Here is a 12,382-nt window from a genome sequence, read left to right as displayed (position 1 = left end):
TGCAACAATTGCATTGGTCCTTGTTGGATTGCATTCTCCAACACAAATGCATTCATTAAATGAATGTACAATGTTGAGACGGCGGTGGAATGCTGGAACAGCAATGATAAAATCGTGCATCATTCTTTGGCTATGAATGGCTGTTAGGGAGCGATCACTCACTGCGTAAGGAAACCCCACCCACGAGCTGGAACCCAGCCAATATCCAGTCTGGGCGAGTTGCACGACTCGGAACAGATTCATAAGTATCGAGTCTTGTACCTAGAGACGTGGAAGCAGGGTGCCGACGAGATGATTGACCGCATGGAAAAAACTCTGGAGAAGAGCGTGCTTCGTGAATTTGCTGATCAGCAACAACGTGCAATGACTGGCGTGCTGAAGAAGTACAACGCACTGGGTGAAAGTTACGCAGAAATGCATGCCAAGTACTTAGAGATGTATGAACTACCAGCACGATTAACCAAGACACAGCATAGTCTCATGGTTCTTCAAGCCGAAAAGAGTGCAAGAAGTGGTGCAGGAAATACAAGTGGGGAAACCGGTTGCGATTCAGATATCCCCCACGACCGGATAGATCAACTTGAGAACGAGCTACAGGCGCAAACGGAGCGCGTGAAGACGCTTGAAGTAGCTGATCGAAAGGCTGTAGTCGATTCTGACGAGTTAGTGCAGTTGCCACCGCTCAGAGGACGTTCTGGAGATGACAATGAGCTTCGAAATGAGAACGCGCTGTTGTACGAGAGAATTAGCGAGGTGGGGCAGCTAGAGCAGCAGGAGGAACGACTTCGTGATTTGATGGCTTCCTCAGAAGATCACGCAATTGTAGGCGAGCTCCAGCATCAATTGATGCAGATCAAGACGACCTACCAGCAATTCCTTGTGCAGTACGACCTAGTAACGGAGACGCAACAACAAATACTCCTGAAAAATCAGCGACTTGAGCTGGAGATGGAGAAAAAGGCCCAGGAGCTATCTACAGTTCGTGAAAAGTCAAGCGATAAAGTCCAAATTCTCGAGAATGCGATCGGGCAAGTGAAAGAGCGTGACTGGACCGCGCGAAACACGAAGTGGGAGGCTTTCCGGAAGCGTTTAGATTCATTGGAAGACGAGATATTGGTCGAACAGCAGCGCCGAAAGCAACTGGAGAAAGATTTGGAAGACAAGCAGACTCAACTACCGCTACTTGAGCTTAAGCAGCAACGTGGCAATCAAAGCGAGGTTGGCCGGCTAAAGAGCCGGGTAGACGCGCTGGAAACTCGTGAGCGCTTACTCATGGGTCAGCTTGAGGCGGCGACAAAGGCGTCAGGGCCCAGGGAGAAGGAAACCCGGCTGCAAACAGAACTTCGTGAAGCGAAAACGCTTAATGAAGACCTACTGCGCCAGCTGGAGACAATTCAAGCTCGTGTATCGGAACTGCTGCGTCTAAATGGCGAGCTCGAATCGGGAAAACGTGAGCTACGATGTGAATATGAGGACCTGGAGCTGGAACTACAATACGTTCGTTCGGGTCTCACGGATGGAGAGGCGAGAGCACGATAAGAAAGAGCGCGCGAGTATCCATTAGGGCTAGGTGATGAGTGCATCGTGGTACTGCCCAAATATTATTTTGGTGTTTGGCTCGGAAAGTCAAATGTCGGGCAACTTGGCCTCCAGTGGAGCGCGAATTGCCCACTTTCCGACTTTCCGGGCCATTTAAACAGCAACGTGGAGGATCGGAGGTCTGCCGACATGATTATGCGTCGGATTATGCCGCGGTTACCTATCGGTTCCTGGGTATGGAACTAGTTCTCGGAACCGTCACTGATGAATCAAATTTGAATTGATCATTTTTTTAGTGGAAGTACCAATTCAATTTGAAGTCAATTCATTCGTAGCGTGGACCACACTGGACACTGGGCAGGGTCTTTCTTGTTTGCTTCTGCCAGTGCGAGAAAGAACAGCATCGGCAACCATGACCGCAGCAAACGGCGAGAAGAAAGACCACGAAGACGTGCTTGCGCGACTGGTGCGTGACCTAGAGTCGAAGAAGACTCTGTGCCGTGTCAAGGACTACGCTGGTGTGTCCCTCGAGCAGCTAAACCAGCACGTGAAGAAGTTCGGTCCGTTGGTCCATCCAATACTTGGCGAGCAGCCTGGTTTCTTCGTCGACGAAGGTCGATTTATTCCATTTCGGATGGTGGTGTTTGGGCGCAGCGTAATCGGACCATGCATCTGCAAGGCGCTGCTGAATTGGGCTGCGTGGAGTGGCCATGGTGGAAGAGTGACAAATGCGCAAGGTGAATACGTGCTGGATGGCACAACGCTTCGGGTCCCCGATGTGGCGTATGTGCCTCGAGATGATGCAAGGCAGCTGACCGAAGCTCAACGATGGACTCGTGGTGGAGAACCTTTTGCTCCGACGTTCGTGGTGGAAATCGACACTCTCACTGGTCCACATTCCAAGCTTGGTGCTCTCGATCACAAGATGCGGCACGAGTACTTCCCTCACGGTGTGCAATTGGGATGGCTCATTGATCCAAAGAACAAAATCATGTGCGAATACAAGCGATGCGCCCGAGGAAATTGTCTTGTTCGACGCGTTGGCAATAGCGCGTGGAGAGATCTTGATGGTGGTACCATTCTTCCTGGCTTCACCCTTTCTTGTGAAGATTTGGACGCTGTGTTGGACCAGGAATCCGGATCCTCGTCGGAAGAAGAAGTTGATCTCGTGTGTTGTGTTCCAGCTTGTGGTGTACGATTGCGAACGTATGGTGAACATGCTGCTCATGCCGAATGGCACCGTGCTGAAAGAGCTAGAGCTCGACGTAGAGCAAACCGTGCGAATCATTAATTCAAGTAAGTACCAAGGCACGGAGGGCATGGTGACCCCTCCCGTGATCAAGATTTCCCACCACATCGCGACGGACCTGGTGCCCCGTAGCGATTCTGATCCAGCACCAAACCACTGAGGACGTGGTGACCCTCAAGTGTTCAAGTCTGCCCACCAAAACGCGGAGGACTTGGTGGAGCCTTCGTGTTGCACGATTATCGTGATCCACCGTGGCGGGAGACCTTGGTGACCCTCCTGCTTCCGTAAAGTTCATCTGCCGTTCACCTCGGCCTCGATACATCAACATTGGGTTAAAGTCCCACAGAGATATTGGGCTTCGACGCCCCCAGCGACTTTCAGGGCTCTATAGTTTCTAGTTAAACACGAATAGAGGACCTCATTAACCCCCGCCCCCCCCCCCCCCCTCATTAATTCAAGTGAAGTTTTTCACGTTAGTAGACGCAACGTTTTTTGATACCTTGGATGTCATAAGAATAATAATAAAAAAATACTTGAAGTAGAACATTATGCCGATAGTTTTACATTTATTATTTTTTTCTCAAAAAAATTAAAGGGGTATGTATATAGATACCACTAACAGACCATGTCGTTCGAACTTACTTTTGGAAAATACAAGAACAAGCCTATTGAGGAAGTATATATATATGAACGATGGACCCAACACAACCATTCTAAATAGCGATTTGATATCAAGCGCAGGGATATCACCCATGGATGCTGATTTGAACTTTTCGGGAGTGAAGCTCCGAAATCTGGAATAGTACTCAAAAGATTGAAAATAGCTTTATCTATATAGCTTGAGACAAAACAAACATACACGGATTTTTAGCTATCCCCCACCGATCTAAACCCTGCATTCTATCTCACGCTGGATGCAAGCGGTTTCCTCACCTACGATTACGCACAAACTCTATATCTCGATAAAAACGATTATCGACTCAGATACATCACTGGAATTACCCAAGGGGCAGCGACACCTGGTGTTGCCCTTATTCCAGGAGCTGCCGGTGATATTAGTGGCATTGGTGCGTTGAGCTGCTCTAGCCTGACTGTGAATGGATCATCCGTATCGGCCTCACCATCGTATGTCCTAAGCATTACGCCAGGCACCGCTGCTCCCTCTAAAGCTCTAGTGCTTGATAGCTCGAGCAATATCTCTGGTATCGGCTCTCTGTCAGCAACCAGCCTTACAGGTACTCTACAGACAGCAGCTCAGCCGAATATAACAAGCATAGGTACTCTTCAATCGCTGAATATCTCTAATTCCGGAACCGCTTCCGTCAATCTCCTCAATGTAGTCCAGCCAAACTTGGCATCGAATGGTAATATCGTTATTAGAATCGGTCGACCGGCATCTATTCATGATGGATCATATATCGCGTATAACAATAGCGCCACGCCGTCTAGCCAGTATCTCTGCATTGCCACAAATTTGAATGATTATCAGCTAGTCATTTGCAATAATAGCAATATTGGGATCGGCACTAACACCCCGGAGACAAAATTAGATGTAAATGGCGGAGGCCGGTTCGCTGGCTCACTGTCATTGAGCGGTGCATCATCAGTATTGAGCATCACGGGTGCCTCTGCATATGTCGATGCTACCCAATACCGCCAATCAGGAACCACGTACGATATCAGTCTAGTTCAGTCTCTCTCAGGGATTGCAGCAGGCACAGCAGCCGCCTCTAAAGCTCTAGTGCTTGATAGCTTATCCAATCTCAGTGGTATTAATACTCTATCTATGACGTCATTAAATGTTTCAGCTAGTGGAGCCAATGGACGGATAGCACTCCTCGCAATGCCTTCACTATCAACTGGCAGCATATGTCATTTGCTGCTTGGGCGTTCAACTGCAACTAATGGCCGCATCAACTATATGTGGGATTCATCTAACTCTAATAATAGCTATCTATCACTTGGCACGAACGGCTTGAATCGGCTTGTAGTCGGCGGTAATGGCTTCGTTGGTGTGAAAACAACCACACCAGCGAGTGAATTGGATGTAAGTGGTAGTGTAAATATCTCCGGTACTCTCTCCATTTTGGGTACAGCTGCATCAACTAGTTCAAGTACTGGGGCGATTCAATGTTTGGGAGGCGCTTACTTTGGAGCTTCATCTAAGATTAATTCAAATCTAGTCGCTAATGGGCTCACGATGGGACTTGGCTCGTCAGGAAGTCAGTCATCAACGAGCAGCAACGTCCAGTGGTGGGGATCGACCCTGAACACGCAGTCAGTCAATTTATACAGAGCCTCAGATAGTCAGATAGTGCTGGTTTAGTATTAGCAAGTACTTGCAGTACAATCAGTTCCAATATCTGTTATCCATTGCTCAGTCTCGTATATTCGGAAAATGCCCAGAGCATTTCTCAAAATAGTGCATCGTCATTATCACAAGCTCTCTTTCAAATCGATTGGAAACAATCCTCGGTATCAGTGTGGAACTCGCAAACTGTTAAACATATGCTCGATTTCAGCAATACTCGTCCATATAAAACTGGATATCCAATGACCTTAACCCTTTCGCGAGCCACCTCCATTTTGTATAGTATACAAATTCATGTGAATTAAAACTTTAAGGTCGCATTTTTCGCCCTTTTAGGATCTCACGGTACTTTGTCCGGTCGAAGTGGATTGGTTAATATTCAAAAATGCTTGCGCGACTAGTCAAACCAAGTGTTTATTGGCTAAAACAAAAAGGTACGATGTACCGCTGTCGTAAGTTATCAAGCAAAATAAATATTTTCGGCGCAAGTTTACCGCAACACATCCCCCTTTTCTGGGCGACGACGTCGACGACATGGCTTCGGGAGCTGCGAAGAAAAAGGTCTGCAAATGCGCGCGATATTGATGGTGGCACGGAATCGGCAGTGAGCTCGACGCGGATATGGATGAATATACGCGTCTTTCCGACAGCTAACAAGGCAGGATTGTTACGCATCCTTATTTTGACCAATTACATAACGTTATTCCACTATTTTGTCCAATTAAAAGTATTAGGGTTAGGGTTTCCATTCCGACACTTTCCGACAAATATTTGTCGGAAGTACAGCCAAAATATGAATATCTACATGCGAATACCAAGGTAAAATATATTTTGCAAATATTCTAGCCATTCATACGATTAGGTGCAGTCCTAGAGTAGGAACATGTTGACAGGACAGTCAATATACGGAAAACTCGACACTTATACGGTTTATTCGACACTTGTACGGGTTACTGGACACTTGTACGAGCTATTCGACACTTGTACGGATTAGTCGACGCACATATAGTCCTTTTAACAAGCATTTCTAACAGTAGCGAAAAAGAAGAAAAGGAGCCATGAGTCTCACGGCGTTCGTCCCTACGAACACTCAGAAAGCGCGTACCACCGCGATTGCAGCTTTCGAGCGGATGCTGGAGGAAGATGATGTTAGCGTAGAGTTTCTCCATGCTAGCTTTCTCCTTGACACCTCCGGTAAACGTTTAGCGGTAACAATGGACCGGTTCGGCTTCTATCTCGCTACAAATGAAGGTAAGAAAGGTAAGCTTGCTCGCAACACTGCGACGTCATATCATAGAAATGTAAAACTATGGCTCTTCGACAAGTATCCACACCTGTGTGTGCCTACTGAGTTGATCTTATTGAAGCAAGGAAAAACTCTAGATAAGCATTGCTTAAAACGAGAGAAGGGCGGCTTAATTAACAAAGCTCCTCCTTGTACAAAGGAGGATTTACAGTCTTTGATCCGCTATGTGTACAGCACAGCACGAGTCAATGCTGACTACCAAGACGCTGCACTTGCATGCTTGATGTGGCATTGCTTTGGACGATCTTCGGATCTGGGCTACATCAGAAAGCAGCACGTGTCAGTGTCAGCGGATGGCACCTTCTACCTTCGGCTACTCCGCGTCAAGACGTCAGAAGAGCAGGGACTCACCTTGGTCCCGGACAAGGACGACTTCCTGACGTGTCCTCTGCATGCGTTGGCTATAGCGCTGGCGACGCAGGACGCTCCGTATGCAGCGCTGCTCGACCAGCTCCCAGAACTAGTGTCGGAAGGCGCGATGCCGCTCGACTTGGGTGCCCCGCTGCATGACTTACTGTCTGTCGAACTTGCCTCCCTCCAAGTGTCTGTGGTGCCCGCGGCGGCATCGCTGCCGGTATCTTTAGACGCAAGCTGTTCCCCAGCTACCGCCGTCTTCACTCCGCCTACGAGCACAGAGACACAGACCACAACCGTTTCAACGCAGAAGAAGGCACCCAAGCGGGGAGAAGACAGTGTACAGGTGTATGTGAACAGGATGCTGAAGCGTGTTGCTGAGCCGGCTGGAGCAGCCGCCGACTTGACCTCGCACTCATTCCGGCGCGGTGGAGCCCAGCACGCGAACGGAGACGACCGTCTTGCTGCCCAGTGGATCTTTGACCGCGGTGCATGGGATATGACGAAGACCAACAAAGCCTTCGCGTACATCACGAACACAGCGCGGGAGGACAGGAAGGTTGCTCGAGTCTTGAGCGGCTGGAGCGCTGATGACAATCCAGCGATCATCGACATCGTGAAGCTGGACCACACGACTCAGGAACAACTTGGACGTTTCCAAACGCTCCTATTCAGTTCCTGCTCGGGTCTAAAGGATCAACGACTCAACGTAAGCAACAAGGTTCTCAGTGTTCTCACTGCATACCTGATCCGGTACTACCCGAGGTTGAAGAAGCTTTCTCCAACTGCCCCCATCGTGATGCGTGTGGATGAGTGCATGGTGGCTGTTGGCATCCAGACCGCCGACATGCTCGCGTGGTCTGTCGCCCTGAATGACGATGCCTCTCAACCTGTCCAAGAATCAGAGCAAGGTACAAGCAAGTACACAAGCCCAAGAATCGATCACCTTTTAGATGTAATTGATGAGCTTATTGCCTCGAACAAGGCCATGGCTGCGCGCATGACAATTGTCGAGGCTGCGCTGCTTCAGTCTAAGGGGCTACCAGAAACGACTGAAGAAGAACAATCACATGAGGCGTCAAATCAAGAACCCAAGCCTAAACGCAGAAAGAAACAAGCTACGAACCTGTCGTCAATGTGGTTCGAGTGGTACACGTGCTTGCCGCGCGTCTGGGACTCCGCCGATCGCCAGAAGAAGTCGGAATCCCGCCACGTTGTCGCCTTTATGAAGCTCTTCCTCGATCAGGGCTTCATCCTTGACGCCAAGACGGTGGACTTCAAGGATCACGTGCTGGAAATTGGTCGTCTCGCTGAGCGCAACGTGCTCGAGTACTTGCGGGGTAATGGCATCAACGCCAAGGGAGCCGGGAGCGTGCTTCGCGAGATGCGGAAGCTGCTTCGATCTGGTGATCTTGACGAGCGCATCATCGCTTACAGGTTTCTCCTCGCGACTGAGCGAATCCAAGATCCAGCTCCTGTGGACACACAAGACATACTCTCAGTGACAGGTCACGTGTGATAAGTGTGAGCAAGAATACCAGAAAACAGAAATGCGATAGGCTGCTGAGTAACCATGTACATGTGTCGGATAACCCGTATATGTGTCGACTAACCCGTACATGTGTCGAGTAACCCGTATACGTGGTGATATATGTGGTTGTCGAGTAACCCGTATATGTGTCGACTATCCCGTACATGTGTCGAGTAACCCGTATAGTACGAACATTCTCACTTTGGAAAGCGACGAGCGATGGACACGGTCACCACGATCACTGATCAACAGAAGTTGGAGGCTGTATCGCTATGGAAGCTGGAGGGGTGGACTACCACTGAAGCGTCCAGACACCTGGGGGTTTCTCGATCAACGCTGCTGGGATGGCGCGCAGCTGAAGAGAAACTCATAGCAGGCGTCAACAATGCCACCACTACTCGATCCGGTCACCCATCATCTACACACGGTTATGAAGAGGACCTCGTGAACATGATAAAGCTCTCTAGCGATATCGACGCCCAGATGACGCGAGCTGCTATCGTCGACGACTGTGCAGTAAAAGTTCCTGGGTTCGTTACCCGTACGAGAGGAGCACAACTGTCGTGGTTAAATAGATTTATCAAGCGCCACAAGCTTAGTGAATTTATCGCCACCTACGATTTCCACATGCAGCCCAGCAAGAAGAAGAAGTTCAAGGTCTCCCCTCCTGCGGTATCGGATTCTCCCGCTAAAGTCCCTCCAGCGCCGCTGAAAAGGTCGCCTAAAAGCTTTGAGGCGATCCCAGGTTCTCAATTGGAGGTGCCTTTATCGCCAATCGGAGCTCACCATTCTCCATTGGAAATGCCATCCGCGATTGATAAATCGACGGAACCGCCCAAGATTATATCATTGGTCGACAGCACTGAAGAGGCGATGGAATATGATTCTGGTGGAGAATATGATAACGCGTATGTGGACCCATCCAATATTGTCTGTGAGACTCGAACTCCCAGCTTTGCTCCTGGAAAAACCAACATTCGCTTGGTTGTTCAGCGAACCGATCTGGAGACATTGGAATGTGATAATTGGCTAAATGATGTTGTTATCACGTACTACATCAGGGAACATATACCAGTGTATGGGAGAGCCTATATAATGGACGCGAATTTCTTTGGATATATATTTGCTGCGTTCAAAAGTTCCGGGCGAAGCATGAAGTCGGCGTACAAGGAGTGCTGTGGAGTTACGAGTACATTTCCCTACGATAGCTACGATCACGTGATTGTTCCGATTAACATGGGATATCACTGGACATTTGCTGTTGTACAGAACCCAGTGCACGCAGTCGTTGGTTTACGACGATGTATTGTCCACGTGGACTCGCTCGGTATTTCGAAGATTGAAACAGTCAAGAAAGTTGTGGGTGCGTACTTCGATGAAGAACTGAAATCGAAGTACGCAGATAAGGACGCAACAGCATTCATCATGCGAGGCGTTCACACAAGCCCGAAGCAGACAAACACGGACGACTGCGGAGTGTTTCTTCTCTACTTCATGAAACGTGTTATTGAAGCCTTCCTGCAAGGTGACGTGCTCCTTCTTCTTGACATCGACAAAATCTGCACGGTGTCCAGATCGACGCGCTTTAGTCCTGCAATGCTCAGAAAGGAAGTCACAAACCTTCTCTCTTCAGGAAACAAGTAGCTGTAAAGTGAATAGGAAAATCATTTTGCTTTGATTGACTTTATATAAAAACTCGCACCTGTAGAAACCGAAGTCGGCAGCACACACAGGCGGTAGAAGCAGGCAGCACACACAGACAACAGCACACTCAGACAGCAGAAGCAGGCAGCACACGCAGGTAAAACTGTGAGAAGTTAGTAGCAGCAGGTAGAGCAAAACAGATAGGAAATGCCAACAGTAGGGAATTGGACCCCCCGCTCGTTACCATCCGAGCGGCTGCACCAGCAGTGTTGGCTAAGCTTGGCCGCGTCCTTAAAAGCAGTGAGGTGTGTGTGTGTGGGGGGGGGAGAGGGGGGCGAGCTGGCTGCGGAGCTTGGACGAAAAAAAGAGACTGAGAGCATACTGGGGTGCGGCGCCGAAGTGAGCTGTGAGTGTCCTCGTGTTGCTCCGTCATTGGCCAAGTAAAACCTCGGTGAGGTTTTATAAATGAGTGGCTTAGGGATCTTATGTCACTATTGCGAGAGTTGTGCCATTCTTTTGAAACCAATCGCTCCTAATTGTGGCCCCCCCTGGTGAGATGCAGCCCTCACTAATGAATTTGCCGGCCCTCGTGCACATTGCTATGGGGCCTAAAAGCATGTATATATGAAAAAGTCGATTTTTTCGGCCCAGAGGCCTCTACAGCCCATTTCCTTGCTGCTGTGAGTTCTCTTTCGAAAGCTGACTGACCCCCTCTCACACTAGTTTCTCTTTTATTTCCGATCCCACCTATTTCCGATCCCACTTATTTCCGATTACCATCCCGTCTTTGTCTAGATCCTGAGTGTCGGAAAGTGTAGGAAAGTCGGAACGGTTGCGATATGGCTGGATGCCGCGGCGGACATTTTAGGGGGCTAGATTCGAATCGCTTATAGTGTTGTATGCATTCCGCCCAACAGATCATTCAGTAGAGCTGCAAAGCCATACAGTTATGAGACTCGCGTGTACGCGTGCGACACACGAGGCATGAAATGCGTCCAAAGGTATTTCTACTATAAAATTTGTATTCGTGGCTGTTGATACCAGCATAAGTACTAAAAATTGTATGTCAGCGTACGCGCGCCACGTTTCGCGCCTATTCCAGCACTCTGAAAAATCATATCCTACGATTTAATATGATGATCAGTTTTGATACAGTAGTTAATAGCCTGATATACAGACCTTTATAATCAAATCACGATATGACGGTGCCTGCTGGCCTCCAGATTCCCTCCCCCCAGAATAAAATCAGAACGGAAGCAACGACAGCGGCGGAAGTGACGGCGGTGGATGACGAAGAGGAACTCTGATGGCGGCCCCACCACAGCTAGGAAACGCAGGCGCCTCACATCCGCTAGTGTAGATGGTGCTGCGATACCCGCAAACGCATACGGCGGAGTTTTGCAATTCCGACATGCGTGGAAAAACCTGCGCAAAGCCGGCTGGACTTCAAAGCCTCCTTCAGGTGGTCAGAGCCTAGATTGCCGCTATCGATACATCCGACCATGCGGTAATCCACGGGGCGTCGAAGGCGAGGACTACCTGCTGGGCGAAGATGCTGCTTTGCGCTACGTTGAGACTCAAGGTATGACCTACGTCGTGTTTGTAGCAGGAGAGCCAAGCGTAACAGAGCTCTCGGATGTTAGCTGTGTGTCGTGAGGAAGCTGCTGCGACTACGAAGGTGCTGATGGTACACGCAAGACCTTGAAGGCAATGGTCGATATACAAGGTCTGAGCTGCATGCATTATTGGTGTCTGAGCGGTGACTCACATTGTGGTATGCGTTGACTGCGTCTGTGTAGCGATACAGAGTGAAGACAGTGCTGGTGCTCATGACCGTGGCCGAGGTCGCGGAGTTGGACGCGACGGTGGTCGCGGAGGTGGACGAGAAGGAGGGACTGCTGCGGTCCGTGGTAGTGGCGTCGGCGAGAGCGCGCTGGCGGGCGACGACGACGTGGTACTTGTGCAAGGTCGGTTGTACACGGTATGCCTCTCGTTTGAGTGGTGACTTACACCGACTTTCATTGTGGCTGCGTGTGTGTAGCCCCAGAAGGGCGAGCGACGAACAGGAAGGCGGCGAGTACGACGCCTCTCGATGCGACATCCAGAGGCGTAGGCGGTGGAGCGACACCAGTGGCCCAAGATGCCGGTGATGCTGGTGACCGTGGTCGTGGCCGTGAACGAGGCCGTGGTCGTGGCCGAGGACGTGACCGTGGCCATGGCCGTGGCCGAGGACGTGGAGGAGCGGCGGTAGCAGCGGCACTAGCGTTAGCCGCCAGTGACAGCGATGAGAGCTTGCTCCTCGACAGTGCTGACGATGACGTGGTGCTGGTGGGAGGTCCGTACGTCATGGACTACCCGCCGTTTGATAGGTGACTCACAGTGTTTTGGATGTTACCTGTATGTCTGTAGCAAACCAACGTGAACACGGTGTTACAGTTGGCTGGCGTG

General features: G+C 49.8%; 1 protein-coding gene across 1 annotated transcript; it reads left to right on the top strand.

The window, feature by feature from the left end:
* Positions 1 to 291: 291 nt before the first annotated feature.
* Positions 292 to 1,539, top strand: KRP23_10370 (uncharacterized protein; the record flags this gene model as incomplete). The annotated part of the gene is made up of 1 exon (XM_067880812.1): positions 292 to 1,539. One exon carries the CDS (start codon positions 292 to 294, stop codon positions 1,537 to 1,539), a length of 1,248 nt encoding a protein of 415 aa, XP_067742202.1.
* Between the last annotated feature and the right edge of the window lie 10,843 nt (positions 1,540 to 12,382).

The sequence above is a fragment of the Phytophthora ramorum genome (assembly GCF_020800215.1).
Source record: "Phytophthora ramorum isolate Pr-102 chromosome Unknown Phyram_PR-102_s0009, whole genome shotgun sequence".
Taxonomy (NCBI): Eukaryota; Oomycota; class Peronosporomycetes; order Peronosporales; family Peronosporaceae; genus Phytophthora; species Phytophthora ramorum.
The sequence above is the reverse complement of the archived record's forward strand: the minus strand, read 5'-3'. Positions and strand labels throughout refer to the sequence as shown.